The sequence below is a fragment of the Syngnathus acus genome, chromosome 16 (assembly GCF_901709675.1).
Source record: "Syngnathus acus chromosome 16, fSynAcu1.2, whole genome shotgun sequence".
Lineage (NCBI taxonomy): Eukaryota > Metazoa > Chordata > Actinopteri > Syngnathiformes > Syngnathidae > Syngnathus > Syngnathus acus.
In genome coordinates this window covers 7,330,987-7,347,921 of record NC_051101.1, presented here as the reverse complement: position 1 = coordinate 7,347,921, position 16,935 = coordinate 7,330,987, and the positions used below count along the sequence as shown (strand labels likewise).

Sequence of the window (16,935 nt, the reverse complement as noted above, 5' to 3'; positions counted from 1 at the left end):
TGTCCTGCATTTCACACAGTGACACAAACCTGGTCAACAAACATTTCATCAGAATCATTTTCATTTTATTTCACTTTATATGTGAAAATTTAAAATTGGTTTACAAATGTGACAAAAATTTAACAACTGCCTGTCCCTCTGTCCATTCACCCACCCGCTCGTCCGTCCATCCATGTGCGTGCGCGTGTGTGCGTGTGTGTGTGTGTGTGTGTTTCTCCAAGGTTACACTTCCTCAGTGGATGTGCTGGACAAACGACAGGACTTGGAGAGGGGAGAATCAACAAATACGTCATCCTCCATACCTTCCTCAATTGGGTTCATTTTCGAAGAACCCTTGAGAACTGGTGATTTTTCTAGATGGAGAGAACAACGCAAAAAAATAGCAATCTGATTAAAAAACAAAATTATAAACAATATGACATCTCAGAACTACTTTAAAACAAGAAAACCCAACCCAATAATTCACATTTTAGTGGGTTAATATCCACAATGGTTGCACTTCTAGATCTTAGAACATGGTGGATTTTGTTAAACTTGAATAAGCTCTCAGGATGGAATCCAGTAATCTGTTTCCATATTACAATATTAGAAGACTTTATTATAGAGAACGTAAGATCCTCTCCTCAGCAGTACAAAGCCTTTTGAAGGGCGGATTGGCGTCATCTGACCCATGAACACCGCACTGTGACTTACGGAGAGAGGATCCAGTCGAACCCCCTCTTAGGATCTGATTAAGAACATCATCACTGTCACTGGTGCTGGCCATGCTGTTCCGCATATGCGTCATTGACAGCTGGGAGCAGAGACTGGGTTGGCAGTCCATCTTCTTTACTGCCTGGAAACCAACAAAAAAATTTAGTCATCGGCTATGCAATCACTAGAGGTGTTGAATATTATTGCACTGACCTTGTCACTGAGTGTGGGGTCATTGAGAGAGTAAAGCTTGTTGGTAATGTCTTTACCAATGAGGTACCTAAACACCTCATTCAGGAATGTATCTGACTCCAGGAAGTAGGTGAGTCTTTCTCGAAACCAACACAGTAATTTACAGTCTTCCTCTGCCACAATGGTTACCTAGTAGTCAAACAATTAAACAATACATACATCTTTCATCCAATATTAATTAAAAGGGAAGAGAGAGAAAATTGAGACGGAGACAATGAGACTTAATTGGCTGTCAGATTTTGTGTTTTCTTCAAAAAATGAGACAGGTTTTATTCCTAATAAGTGCAGTTTCCATGTAAAAACATGAGAGAGCACTGAAAAAACATTTGACTGCATATTAAGTTATAACAAATAATACTGTAAGGCTTTGTAACACTATGCACAGTTTAAATATTAAAATGGTGCACAGGTTGCCCTTATAAATACACTTCAGAAAATAAGTTAATAAGGTCACCATCTTTTGACATATTTATAACACGCAACACATCATATCTAAATAAAAAAATGTGTCATACCTGGAACTTTTCTCCTCTGTGCATTAAGGTGGATCGAAATTCTGGTGAATCAATAAATGCATTGCTATAGATGTTGTGAAGAAAATGTCCTCGATAGGACACTTTCATCCTGTTGCACAGATATTTAGAAGTCAGAATCAATACTAAAAACAAAACAGCCGGAACAAAACTGTTTTGTTTCATCATAATCATGTTCAAACTATATTTGTTTTTATTTAATACTGTTTAAGTAGCGTTAGAAATCCCATTAAGTCAGTCATAAAACGTTACATACTTCCCTTTGAGAAGAATGCTGAGTCGTTCATCCACAGAGGTCTTGTCCTCCACAGCATAGGCCTCTCCTTTCGTTAGAATCTTGATGGTGCAGAATTGGCCCGTGAGTCTCCGAAATAGAGCCTCATTCACACGTAGGGGTTCAAACATCCGCTTATACACAGACCTCAGATCCCTGTCGATCTTAATCTGAGAGCAGAAAACCAGATAACAAGATAAGTGCATTTATGTCGTATATCAGCTGATCTATTTAAAACACACCTCCAAGAATTAAGAAAGGGACACCGGCTGAGGAGGTGGCGTCTCGTATTTTATTCTTAAGTCCTGCTCTGATTCTGTCACTTGGTCCATCACTTCCCCCAAATTCCCCAGTGGTACCTTTCTATTGTATCAAACTTGCATCACATTTACTACAAGGCAGAACCAAACCCAGGAGGATAGGTGACCTCCTTTCCAGACAATGTAAAACCTGCAGCCTAAATCTTATCATAAATAAAGGCATACTTGGTTTGTTAACAACAATGCATAACTCACCGGTCTACGTTTGTATAAGAGAAACATCAAGTGCATGAAGTTGACCACCAGGAAAACCACGTTCCAAACCATCACGTCCATGTTACACCTGTACAAAGTTGCCCAGGCGATGAAGAATCCACATCCTGCCAGGGTGCAAAAAAAATGAGAAACACAAACAGCTTAAGGAAGTTATACATTTTAAATCTAAAATATCTATACAAAATAAACAATGCCCATAAAATCCAGCTAGCCCATAATGTGTTTTTTTTCCCTGCTCTCTTTCTCTCACTTTATCCTCTTTTTTTTTAAATTCTTCTGAGACATGGCTCTTTGAGTGGACTTTATAAATAAACGACTCCTTACAACCACTTTTCCCATGAATCTTGCCGCTTCCTGTCTCTCGTCTGCTTCCAAGGGAAAGATAAACATGTTGTAAATACATTTGTCTATCTTCTGTTATATTCTTTCTTGATCTCTCCTTTGTTGGAACCTTACTCCATGCACCATCATTCACATGAAGATCTTGAAAAGGTAAAACAATGGCAGCTTCCAGCTTTAGTTTAAAAAGTGAATGCCACCAGAAGGCGGCGCTCCGGTCAGACCTGTCACAAGAAGAAGGCGAAGGAGGATCATGTGCAGACCAAGCGTGGTGGGGATGACCAGGCCCAGCAACAGCGACATGTTGCCCAGCTGAAAGAGAAGATGGTGGGCGTGCTCCCACTCCTGGCAAGTGGTAGTGTTGGGCTCCACAGATGAGAAGACAGGGGTGGCTGAGTGGAATGGGGGTAGGGTTGTGAAGAGGAGGGGAGGAGACGGCCCAGGGGTAGAGGACATCCTGCTGCAGGGTCACCTTGGAGTAGAGGGCAAAGGTATACGCCAGTGGAAGTCAAAAATTCACATTAGGCATTGTCACAGTGTATTCTTTTCTTCAAATAACTTTGAGAAGGAGAGTGCTTTGTCAAGAATGCAGGGAAAGCAACATTGCCAATGTATGCTTTTCAATTATAGTTGTTTTGTTCTGGATGAATTGTTGTCAAAAAATGTGTTTGTCGTCTTCTATGCTAAGAATGTACTGCGAGCTGATCGTGTTTCTGAACTGACAGCATGTGCCACAAAAAGAAAACAGTACAATTACATTGCAGGGTGAAGTTGAAAAAACATTTCTGCATAGTGACAAGTTATTCAAAAAGTTCAATTATCATAAGCAGGAAAAGTATCGCAGGAAGTGTCAGTGAAGGAAAATATTTATTGAACGTGTTGTATCGTTCTCGAAGATGGACATCATTCCTAATTTCCCGAGTTGTCTCTATCAGATGCTCTGCATGATCCCTCCGGCTGATGTGGCCAGCACTGGAGGGGCTGCTTTTAAAAATAGACGCACACATGCTCAGTTTCCATTGTGGAATTTGTCACACATACAACTTTCTGAGTTTGAGCCAAGAAAATATATAACCCTAACATTACTCACCGGTTCAGCGGTAGCCAAAGGGTTATTTGTGAGGAGCAAAGATGGAGGGAAGACTTCTTTGAAAGACTCCGTCAAACGAAGAGTGAGCTGCAGAGCTTTTGCAGAACACTCTGATGGGAGAGTGGTAGGGGGGAAGTGGGGCGGGGGCGTGCGCGCAAGTGTGTGTGTGTGTGTGTGTGTGTGTATGTGAGGTGGGGGCGGAGGGGGCGTGGGGGGGTTCCATGGTGCCTGCATGATGTACGCCGCACATTCCACGGGCTTGACAAGCAGAGACTAAAATGGACAAGTACCGTATCTGCAGAGACAAGTAATTTCGACAGGGGGGGCCAGAATACATTAGAAAATTCATAACACTAATTTAGCATGCTGACACAATATACTGTAAAGAATATTATAAACCATTTTTATTATTGCTATCAATATTCACATTTATGCTTTGCTAAAAATACAACAATTTTAAAGCCGGTTGTTCTTCCTTGATTAAAATCCCACACTATAATTATTTATATTCCAGACCAGAATGGTGAGATGTTACTTTTTTCTTTTTTTTTTCAATACATTTATTTATCAGAGTAGCTGAGCGAGCCAGCTCAAATTTTTCTCTATAAAAGGGTGAATTCAAATTAAAATTCATTATTTCTGTTAAAAATGATAGTGTTGAGTGAGTTTGTATTAAATCACTCCATGATGATGGATGGTGTAATATATTTGGTAGGCAAATGCATTATATTATTTGGAAAGAATAGACATGCATGTCAATTTTTTTTTTACCGTATGTTTTATGCTGCATTATATACGGCTGACTCCATTATACAGTATTGATTCTCAATGAAAGACAAAAAAATAATCATTACTTTAATACATTGAAATAGATTGAACAAAAGCAGTCAAGTAGAGCCACTTGCAGTTTGGATTACTAATTATTTAATTACTTCATTTATTGCATAATTTTCGCAGAAACACTAACAAATAACCGAAACGCCACGATCAAAGGAACTAATTACACAATTACAGGTAAGCATTACTTTAATAGCAAAAAGTTTCACCTGTAACTATCCGAATTAATTGACATAAAACACAAAATAATTACCAAAAATACTCATGCATGACAACACAACTACAATTGCATCATAAATAAGACGTTCTACATACTGTAGCTTAATTAGCTTTACTGTGGCCATTTGGGGACTTCTAGTAAAAAAATAATATTCACCACAGCAATAAAATAATTGTGATCGTACGTACACTTGCTCATAAAAATGAGCGACCCTTGCCCCATTCTAACATCTGCACTTACATATTTATAAGATAAGTCTATTTTGATCCCATGATATGAGACATGTTGCCTATACTCTACATTCATAGATATTTCTCTAGATTTAATGTAAATATGAATACGATGGATGAAAATGAAGCCAAACAAGCAAATGACCTCTTTCTATTATTCCACTGAGGAAAGCGTGAGCTCTTCACTCGTGTTTGTGTGGTCAAGCAGACATTTCAACCTGCACTGGGACTTTCCTTGGGACATTTGCCTTTTCTAATTCAGTCCCTGGCATGTGACAGTAACTTGGTAAGCGGAGATCATAGCGATATCCAGAGCAGTTGAAAGCGCTGTCGTTAAGGGAGTACAGCTTCTCTGCAATGTCATTCCGCACAACCAGGGCAAAGATTCTCGCTATGTAGCGGTGTTTAGCAAAAAGAAGATAGAGTTTCTTCCTCCTCCATGCCACATATGAGCATGAGTTATCAGCTGATAGGGTGACCTAAAAACAGAAAAATACACACTGACTGATTGCAAAGTATTTAAATTGGAAAGAACAGAAACTTTCAGAAGAAACAGAAACAGAACTGGTGCGAACCAGTCAATATTCTGACTTAACCACATTTTATTATTTTACTAAATGTGTATATTATGAATAGAAGATGACCTGGAATACACCCTCTTCTGATGGTTTGAGAGAATCCCATTCTGGTGAATCCAGAAACTGGAATGGGTAGATGTAGTGCAGAAACTCGCCGTTAACAGTCACTCGGATTCTGTAGGACAAAATAATGACATCAGATAAACGCATATTTTCTAGACAACCTTTCTGCCAAATCTCAGACACAAGTAATCACAGAGCCTTTTTGTAGCCTAGATATTATTATTATTATAATCTTTCAAAACAGGAATCGATCCTAGCTGAAGGGTGAGAGTGAGACTAATACCCAGCCTGGACTTATCAGCAGTCTATAGCAAAACAATTTTGAAACTCAAAACTCAAACTCAAACTCAAAACTCAAAAGGAATCAACCCCACATTAACTGCATGAAAAACTATTGGTCTGTGAATCACTACAATTCCAATGGCAATCATTTGCCATCATTCTTTTATGTCTTATTCTTAATGTCAAGTTGACCACTATAAGCTATTTAAACGTGACTAGAAACATGAACTGTTTGCCCGGTAAAAACATGGAGGAAAAATGAAAGCATGCATTTAATGACATTACAAGCGCGACTTTGTTGAATTTGTTCTTAAAAAGGTTCTTTAAAAATCCAATCGGAATGTATTGTTTTTTCAACCTCAATAAAATGATGCATGTATATTCTTTATTAATCTTCATTGGGTTTATAGTTGAACTAGATGACTTTAGCAAGAGGTGTGTGTACACTCGGGACCGCTCACCGGTATTGCAGATTCTTTTTATCTGCAATGCATACGTATTCTTAATTTCAAAAGTCTTGAAATGATGCTTCCACCAGATTTAGCGGAAAGATCATTTCCATCTGTCGTCTAAATATCACGTTTTGTTCTAATGTCAATAAAAGCACCATAGCTGACCTAATTCTAGTCCACATCATTCTAATTACTGTTACCTGTTATTGTGCTTACAGTATTTTGGAATCTTTTTATGTATGATGAGGTACACATACTGAAAAAGTAAATAAATTAATTTAAAAAGGATGTTATCCTCATTATGAAATCAAAACCCTAATTTTATCCATGACATGACCAAAACACAAAAGTGTGCATTAACATAAATTGCTTGGAAATGAATAGTTTTCAAACAAGCAGATTTATTATATATGTTAAAAGTTACAATATCACCTGCCGGACATGAGCACTGATAGTTTATCGATGGCAGTCTTCCCTTCTACGGCAAAGAAGTGGTCCTTCTCTATGGTGTGGAGCTCTCCATCAGAACAAGAAAGGATCTCCCCAAATTGTGAGAGTGACACTCCGATCTTCTTGAACACGCAGGTGTAAAGCTCCTGAAAGTCTCTATTGAATGAGATGCTTTTGATTCTGTAGGCAGCGTGCAGAACCTGACCCAAACACACAGCGAAGAGCGCTAAACACCACAGGAACGCGTCGGCGCTGCACGAATCCGTCCAAGCCCAGAGAGTGGTGCAGAAGAAGCCCAGAGTCAAGAAGGTGAACACAAAGAAGGTTCCGTAAATACCACTGCCACCCATGAAGCCGAGGAAAAGGAAGATGTTGGCGAGGTGGAACACCGAACTCTCGGAACCCTCTCTCCATTTCTCACATATGATCTCTGGGGGCTGCACCGTTAAGTTGGTGGCTTCAAAATCCAGAGGCTTCATGTTCAACAAAAGTGATGACAGCTGTCAAAACATTCCACCGTCAACGCCAAGATTCCCGCAGCGAGAAGAATAGTCTTCTAAAAGGCAGATAAACTCACAGTCGACACCTGTCGGTGTCAATACGGCAGAGTTTGGCAACAGCAAAACCGGAATATGATTAAATATTACAAAGTAAAACAATGAAAGAGAGTCATGATGTACTTACTACAGATGTGATGAACCTCTCATTGGCAACAAGAAAAAAAAAAAAAGGCAAATATATTTGAGCAAGGTAAAATATTTTACTTTGTGCAGATTACGCACCAAAATAGTGCCTTTCATAATTTTTGCTTTTTTTTTTTAAATAATTCGTTATTTGACAGTCTGCCAATAACATACAGCTACAAAACATAGGTGAACAAATATTGTGCAGCATATTGTTCTTCTATCCCTTTGTTTAGATTTTTGGGGTGTGAATAACCATGCAATGGTGTTGACTAAATAAAAGATGTTCTTTGTGTACCTGATGAAGATTACTTTTTTTTTTGTAGGGGAAAATTGGGTGGGGTCATATATCTGGAGCAAAAAAGGAGGGCAGAGAACCCACTTTATGTATTTCATGTTCTCTGAGCATATGGCAGGACTCTGTTGCAGGGATACTCTCGCTGGGTCTGACCCTGTTTTTTTTTCTTCCCCTGACAGGGGTTAGTGGTAATCTAAAGGAACAGAAAGTGGTGTTCCAGATTTTGAGGAGCTTGAGGGAACATGTAAGAATTCTGTAATAAGGAATATTGAATAAAACCCATTGTATGGACTTCGAAATGGACGAGGATGCATAGTGTGAAAGCCACGCCAGTGATTTTCCTCCCTACACATCTGGATAGAACACTTTTTTTCTTGTTCTGGGACAATATGACACTTGATGTTCAATGTAATTATTGGCGAATAAAAGCAAAGTATCTCGACCAAACAGTTCCTGCACATCCAAAAGTGCATCGTTGTTCTCCCAGCCAGCCAAATGAGAGCTCGTGTGGCATTTCTGGGCTCTTCGCTGAGACATATTTACCGGTCATAAAAAGGCTACCAGGAAAGTAAAGACTTTTTAGCTGCTCAACATCTTCAAGATTATTCCTGTCCATCTTTCCACCTTTTAATTTAATAGAAATAGGCTACAGTAATTTCGGTCAGCCTATCATCAAACAAAGGGACCAACAGTTATGCTGAGGAGGACTTCATGTTGATTGCACTGTGTTGAATCACAGCATCCTTCAATGAACAAGATGACTTTGCTGAGAGGCCAAAGAAGAACACTTGGTGCTTTTCCACAGCTACAAAATAGAATGTAACCAGGACAACCAACATGGGGTCCTCAATACAACCCACACCCCACTCAATAGTTGCGTCAAGTGCTATTGAGTGACATTTTGTGGCAATTTCTACTCCAATAATTTGATTTGGAGTTTCAATCTAGGTGGAAAAAAAAAGATTAACAACAAGAGGGAATCAGCAGTGGGAAAATATATAGCAAAATATAGTAATACCAGGACAGTGACACAATAACCTTCATTTCCACTTCTGTGGACATAATCGTATTTTTTCTTTTTGCCATGACCCTGTTTGTGTTGGCATTGCAAAAACACATAAAGAGTTCATATAAAAAGCAAATCACACTTTTGTTGTTAATTCTTTAAACATCAACTGGGAAGAAGGATGATCAGATTATTTGTGATGTGTCACTATCGAACAAGCATTCACACTCGAACTTGTAAATATGAAGTTGATGTTAACAATATTATTGTAGCCTTCTCTGGTTGGAAAGTCAATTGTCAACATCCAACCACCATTATTTTTTTTCTCAGCATAATAGGGTCTATGATTTGGGGACGTTTAATTCCTTGAAAAGATTAAATATTACTCTACTGTATTTCCAGCTATTTCAAATAGCAAATAGCTTTTCCCACCACCTAGTGGACCAATGCTGAAAAATACACTCAAACGTTTTGATGTCTCCATTCACAGTACAGTAGTTTCAGATATTTTCAGGGACACCACTGATATTGCAAATGAATGATATTGCTGTATTATTTTAAAGGTCATCAACATAACGTTTTGCTGTAATGGGATATTAATAACAATCACTTTTAGAAGAAAGTCTTTGAATTCTTAAAAACACTAAAGGAAAAAGAATCTTGCTCCGTAACTTGGCTTAGGTAACAACCACATCTGTAAAACCACTCAACAGAGTATCATTATAACTGAGTTCACTCACTAAAGGGTAAATCTTTGCACTTCGCTAGTGCAGCACTTTTAGTTGTGTTTAATGAAATTAATTGGAGACATCCGACATCATTAAGATCGCTGAAAGAGAATTGTTGCTAGACATCAGTCTGGAAATGGTTAAAAGGCCATTTCCAAGCGGTTTACTGTCTGTCATTCTACCAAGGTTCTCCACAAATGGAAAACATTTATGTGAGTCAAAGTGTGGAAAAGCAGAAAATTAACCCCAAGGTCACGGGATGCAGTGCTGGGTACCGGTGGGTCGCAGGTGGGGAGCAGAAAAAGAAGAAATTGGCACTTGGAGTAAGAATTGCAGTCCGCTTGTGAGCACTGAAATGATTTTTTTTTCTTTTCTCATTGAGCCTTTACAACAAAAAAGAAATAAAACCCAAACAGCATCTCGTAAATGTGTGAGCGCATCTGTCACTGCATGCCTTACTTTCCACTGGGTGTCAGCATTGTCCAGGACTGTTTTCTTTTGTGCAGTCGGTGAAGTTCTTGAACACTGACTGAAGAATGGAGTCACTATCAATTTTCAAAGATATTTTCATGAGCAGATCAACATACATCCTAAGTAAAAATGTATCATGTAAATGCACACACACAAAAGTTGATAGAATTAACATTATCCATCCATCCATTCTCAAAACCGCTTATCCTCACCAATCACAAACGTGCATTAAAATTATGGAAGACTGCAAATTGTCCATACATCTGACTCTGAATGGAAATGTTTGTCTGTATGTGCCCTATGATGGCTGGACACCAGTCCAGGGTGTACCCTACCTCTCACCCGAAGTCAGCTGGGATAGGCTCCGAGTGTATAAAAAGGATTGTTGTCCAAATGTATTCATCTTTTAAATCAATGGCTGCAAGTAGCAGTGTGTGTTACTGAACATAAAAACCGGTGAATTCCCGCCGGTGGGGCTGGGTGTGTGCTGCCTGAGCTTGAAAGGCGCCCTGTGCTGAGATCCCCTTTTGGGTATGAAAACAATGACTCTCGAGATTAGATTACAGCGATGCCAACATTGAATTACACGTCTTTCAATGAAAGAATTGTTTCCGATCCAGTTTCAATATACGAACACAAAATACAAGGCGATATTAATGAAAATAAATAAACAGAAAAATATACAAATAATTCCATTGTCACAATTGATTAGAAAATTGGCAAAAGCGGAGGCCAGTGGGCAAGCAGACGTGAAGCCTTGGCAAGGGTCTTAAGCAAAACTGTAGATGACATTGTAGATGCAGCGGTGCGAATGCTGGCAAAATGATTAGTGATGCCGGATTACAAAACAGTTGGCAAAGCAGCAAAGTTTCTGTTAATTATGCGCAATCAGCGGCAGCAGCTCTCCCATCAATGAGCAGACCTGGCTCCAAAACCCCATTACGCTCAAGAGGATCAATCATGCAGCACATGTGAGCACCAGGAACTTGTGAGCTCTTCTGACACCAGGGGAGAAACAAAATGGGCAAAGCTGCTCATGGAATTGTAGAACCGACGACATTTTGCGACACAAACAAAGCAGCTACATAATGTACCTGTACTAATGGTTTCGAGAGAAGAGAGGCGTGGTAACAAGAAAGTTATCGAGACAGAGTGCAATTGAGAAGGACACCAAACCGACACTGTCTGACCTTTGTAGAATAGCCTCAAGTGATAAATGGTGATATGCTAACATGCACCAGCAGAAAAGAAGACTATCCACTTCTTTCCATTTAACAAGGAGGACTAACATTCTTTCTACACTAACATCAAAATGGAAATTAATTCCCATGTTTCAATACAATTTACAGAATGGGTCATGCAACAGCACAACGACCCAAAGCACAGAAATAAATCAGAAATCAAATGGGCCCCAATGGAAGGAAATACATCTTCTAGAGGAGCTCAATCAAAGACTGGCCCAAATGATATGCTATGGAAATATTGCTGAACTGAAACGGTTTTTGGTCAGCGTAATCCCCGCTATTCATTTTACAGGCCTTAAGGAATCATTTGGTAAAGGATATTACTGCCAAAGGAAGTTCAACCTGTCATGAAATCCAAAGGTTCACATATTTTTCCCACCCTGCACTGTGACGTTCACCTTTATTAAAAGGACATAGTAGATGAAGTCCACAAAGAAAACGTAGACTAGTTGGGCTATTTCTCCTGCAGCTTCCATGACCCTGTTTGGTGAATAAATCTGGTCGACTGGTCCACTGCTCCACGGCCAGAATGAAAACCACACTGCCCGTCTTGAATCTGATATTTGAATTTCCAATGGACCCCCCTCACCAGAATAGACCTTACCAGGAAGGCTGAGAGGGGGATCCCCATCTAATTGAAACACTCTCTCTGGTTCCCCGTCTTGAAAAGGCTTGTTCACCAAATGGCTTGACCATCTAACGGCTGTCTAAAAATACGAAAGCACAGAACATGGTCAATTTGAACTAAATTCTCCCTGCCTCCCTTGATACCTTTTCAAAGTTCTGCTGAAGGATGAAGTTTAAGCTGCTTTTGAGTGTTGAGGGGAATCCAAAAGATATTCCCAACATAGCCTTACAATACGTTTTGTCTGCCAGGTCGGAGCAGTATCTTCCCCCCACCATTGAATTATTTGTGTACATCATTGTGTTGACAGTATATGTAGTAAATTATTTACTAGCTTTTCCAATATTTTCTTTAGTCTGCCAAAAATGCATATGTACTGCTTCTAATGAATTCAAGCTTTTTGTTGCAGACAAACACACACACATGCAACACACACCATCTGGCCTACATTGTCTTTTTCTCGTGCCAGCAGTAATGAAATCAAGGTGCAGATGTGATCATGGGAAACAAGGGGAGTATATGTTCACAAATACAAACAGTTTGTTACAAATCTGTCAAAGGCACCAAGCACCAAAAACCTTGACCCCAAAATTTGTGTCAAAGACTGATACGATGGTACCTTGAAATTCAAACGACCCGTATGTTGTAGCTCAATCAATATTGGAAAAAAAAACAGAAAACAAAGCAACCAAAAGGAGAACCTTAGCTTATTTATGGTTTGTTTGTTTGTGTTTGTTTTTTGTTTGTTTGTTTGTTTATCCAAATATTCTTTCACTTTCCGGGATACTTCCCCTCCAATGGAAGCACAAAAGATTAGTGGGAAGGCAAGTCAGAGAAGAAAAAGCTGCGCCGATGACAACAGGGCACTTACCGCCAGCATATCACGTGAGTCGTAAGTAGATCTAATTTCAGGCAGCATCAAAGGATTAAGTGTGGGCGTGTTTGCATTTCTCTTTGCCATTTTATGACACAACTGTGAGAATGGGAGAAGAGCAGAAGAAAATTCGAAACATGTAGATATAACTAAAAGAAAAAGAAAGAAAACACTGCCATTGACTGGAAAACAGTCCAGGATGTGTGGCCATAATTGACAATTTAGACTTACAAACTGTAATTGATTTGATGTTTTTAAATTTAAGTTGTAAGTGATCAGGCACATTTATGGATTTTTACAGGCTAACGCCATCAATATTATGTTGTCAAATTTATGCTGTCAAATTGATGAAGAAATACGATGACATCCACAACACACGTGCGCTGAGCTCAGAATAGGTCTGCCTGCACCTTATCAAATCCACCAAAAACACATTCCACCACCTCCGCCGCAATTTAGACCTGCCTTTATCTGGTCTAAATTTTAGCCCACTTTTAGACACCAAATGGTCAGGCATACTGGGGAAGTCTTCCATCCATCCATCCATTTTCTGTACCGCTTTATCCCCACGGGGGTCGCGGGCTTGCCGGAGCCTATCCCAGCTGTCATCGGGCAGTAGGCGGGGGACACCCTGAACTGGTTGCCAGCCAATCGCAGGGCACACAGAGACGAACAACCATCCGCACACGCACTCACACCTAGGGGCAATTTGGAGCGCTCAATCGGCCTACCAAGCATGTTTTTGGGGATGTGGGAGGAAACCGGAGTGCCCGGAGAAAACCCACGCGGACACGGGGAGAACATGCAAACTCCACACAGGGAGGGCCGGAGGTGGAATCGAACCCGCACCCTCCTTACTGTGAGGCGGACGTGCTAGCCAGTGCGTCACCAAGCCGCCCACTGGGGAAGTCTTAAAAAAAAATTTTAAAACGTCTCCGGTCCACCAGCAAGCCCAGCGTGGCACAGTGCAAAATTCCCAAACACTCCATAAGAGGGTTGCACCTGCATGAAAATGAAGGTGTGCCAGTTTTCACGCTTGAGGGCCGCATAACAAAATAAACAATGAATACCATCACAACTTGAGATAGAAAAGTTGTGGTAATACAGTGCCAGGAAATTATGGAGTAACGTAAATAAACTGAAGCAAGAATGAGTGCTGAGCAATGTAAGTCAAAGTCAAAGTCTTTGACTTTGGGGTTTGTAGTCTCCCATTTATTATGTGGCTCATTAAAAAAATGGACTTTAGAAATATTTTTTCAGTGCATATTAGTAAATAATCTAAAGGCTTACTTTTGAATAAGGGCATTCACAATAGGCTCCACAAATCTTCAGAACCTTTTCCCATCACAAATGTCATTCTGATTCTTCAATTCCCTTTCCATTGTTGTGTCTGTACTATGAACCTTAAAGACATGTTAGACTCAGAATTCCTCCAAAACCCCAAATTAAATTGAACAAGATACCACTCTTTGTTATGTGGTCGGATAATAGAAGCTTCTGCCTTTCAAATAAAAAAGAGCTCTTTTTATGCTCCCGATGGAAGCCAATACAGTACTATTGTATTTAATGAAAGGCTGTACAATATGCATGTTTTCATTTAATGGAGGCCAGGCTTGGATTTAGATTTATCTAATATGCGTGACACCATTGAAGCTGGAAATCTGGCTGCATCTACAATCCTGAGCATTTGTAGTCTTAAATGGATGATGGTTGTGCAACGGAAGATGAGTTGCAAAACAGCGTCAAAGAGGCTACGTAAGAATGACATTTAATAACAGCCGTATCACCGGGCTCATCACTACAGATTGGCATCTTTGGCCAGGATACAACTTGTTGTGAGGCTACGGAGCCTGCTCTTAATGATTACATTGACTTGACTTCCACAAGACAAGCAACACAATCTGCTGAAAAGTACGAGAAGTTGTTTTGCAGACAGCGTTGGACGGAGTCTACTGATGACGGCTGATAAAGAGGAAGAGGCACAAATAGATCCCCAAACCTCCAACATTTTAGGGGTTATTCGGGATTTACCAGAGTCAGTGAGCTCATTCTAATATTCTACCTATTATTAATAGATTATGCATCATTCTGATTTTAAAAATGACACGAGTCGTACGAATGCTGAAAATAGTTAATGCCACTTCTTCCACACAGGAAGCATTTGTAGCAATAGTAAGTATAATTTTGAAATTTAATAAGACATAAATACTCGTATCGGTTTTCTTTTTTAAACAAGGATCTTTGTAGGTTCAGGGCAAGTTGTTGCAGGTAATAAGGAGCAGATGAGATGCCATCAATTCCTGCTTATCACAATGTCTGTGGCTTTGAAGGCTTATCAGACACATGACCATAACAACGGTGCATTGGAAAAGAAGTCATGCAAAAATACACAGTGCAAAACTCAGGAGAGGAAATGCCAGACCGTTAACATCACAAACAGGGTGTAAATAACTCTGTAAAAAAATGGGATTCATATTTGTTTCATCACACAGAGTGCAATGCATTATAAATAATAAAACTTCAAATTGATGAATGTAGTGTTTATTATAACACCCAAATGCAATTTTCCTGTCCACGTCTCGCTCAAAGTTGTTTGGGATAGGCTCCACCACATCCACATTTAATAAGAAAAAGTGGTATTTAAAAGGGATGGTTGAATAGTAACATTATCATGAGTCTTGCGACCAACCCAGCAGCCGTGGCTGGCTAACATTGGCTTGTAATGTTATTTTAGTATTACTAATGGTAATACTTTTGGTCAAATGATGGGGGGATTAGTGAAGTGAGGCAAAAAAACTCCAATGTTGAGTCTCCCCTAGACCACAACTATGGGATTTAGACACTTGGTGCTGGGTCACTCTGTAATTGCTATACACAGCCCTTGTGATTCGTTTATCTTCTTGCACTTTCATGTGCACTCAAATCTTTTATGAGATAGACCGGCGCTGCAGAGTTACTTCGACCATACAATAATAGCACAAAATTGAAAAACAAAATTTGAAAGCGTATTTTAAATTCTACAGATCTTGCATTCAACTGCAAAGCAAAACAAAGTAGTGAATGTTGTACTCCAAAAACGGAGACAGGAGGGGCAGCATCAGTTGTCAGCAGGAAAAACAGGGGAGCAGCCTGAAGAAAAAAAAATAAAAAAAACCTGCACCTGATTCCGATTAAGACTCCCATGTAGATCTGTTATTTTAAGGGGTAGTGAAGCCTTGGGGCGGTGATACGAATTGGGGGGTCAGATTTTTTTATTTCCAAATCCGTAAGTTTACCTCCCAAAGTGGAAAGAGAAAAACTTAATTATATTCAATGACACATTTTTTAAACATTCAAATCAAAACATATTCAGCCATGTGCTTTCAGTGGAACACGTGTATAAAAGATTTCGTGCAAGCTTTTTGACAAAAACTGGTTACTCTCTAAGGGAGATCTCACTGAGAGCTAAATTATGTCAAGGTTGCCAAGTTCCAGGTCATATTGTCTGAGGATTTTTTTTCCCATTGGACGAGTAATATTACTTAACGAGTAGATGTTATTGTCATCTTTATTGTTAATAAGAGTATCATTGTTATGATTAGAAGGACAAGTGGTAGTTTGTTGTAGTAGCAAGCAGATGTACAGTAGTAGTAGTCATAACGTGTTGAGGGACAGATTAGAAAAAAATGCACAGTTGAAACTAAATAATTCCACTATCAATTTTGGAAAACAAATTATGTTTTTGAAATATTTTGAACAACACCATATGATCAGGAAGACATAGTAGACAACACATTTACCTCAGAGATTGTGGTTTTCGATTCCAGGCTCCGGTCTTACTGACCTTATGAAGAGTTTGCATGTTCAAGTACAAGTAAGGATTGTAAATGCTGACATACTGGTAATTTAACCATGCAAACATACACACTTAAGCAAACACCCGGAGAGATTCCAATGCACGTTAGCACCACGCAGTCCGTTGTGGGTGCGAGTTCGATTCCACTTCTGGCCCTCCCTGTGTGGAGTTTGCATGTTCTCCCTGCCTGCGTGGGTTTTCTCCGGGCACTTCGGTTTCCTCCCACATCCCAAAAACATGCTTGGTAGGCCGATTGAGCACTCCAAATTTCCCCTCGATGTGAGTGTGAGTGCCCTGCTCTGTGATTGGCTGGCAACCAGTTCAGGGTGTCCCCCACCTACT

At 39.7% G+C, this 16,935-nt stretch overlaps 2 protein-coding genes across 2 annotated transcripts; both read right to left on the bottom strand.

Annotated features, from left to right (window-relative positions):
• Positions 1–43: 43 nt before the first annotated feature.
• bves (blood vessel epicardial substance) lies at positions 44–3,866 on the bottom strand. Its single transcript, XM_037274111.1, has 8 exons — positions 3,718–3,866; positions 2,852–3,099; positions 2,268–2,392; positions 1,735–1,922; positions 1,461–1,569; positions 907–1,074; positions 694–835; positions 44–353 (listed from the first exon to the last, which is right to left on the bottom strand). The coding sequence occupies exons 2-8, from the start codon at positions 3,081–3,083 to the stop codon at positions 223–225; spliced, it is 1,095 nt and encodes a 364-aa protein (XP_037130006.1). The 5' UTR covers positions 3,084–3,099; positions 3,718–3,866; the 3' UTR covers positions 44–222.
• A 752-nt stretch (positions 3,867–4,618) lies between these two features.
• Positions 4,619–7,465, bottom strand: popdc3 (popeye domain containing 3). Its single transcript, XM_037274108.1, has 3 exons — positions 6,812–7,465; positions 5,649–5,757; positions 4,619–5,483 (listed from the first exon to the last, which is right to left on the bottom strand). The coding sequence occupies exons 1-3, from the start codon at positions 7,306–7,308 to the stop codon at positions 5,205–5,207; spliced, it is 885 nt and encodes a 294-aa protein (XP_037130003.1). The 5' UTR covers positions 7,309–7,465; the 3' UTR covers positions 4,619–5,204.
• Between the last annotated feature and the right edge of the window lie 9,470 nt (positions 7,466–16,935).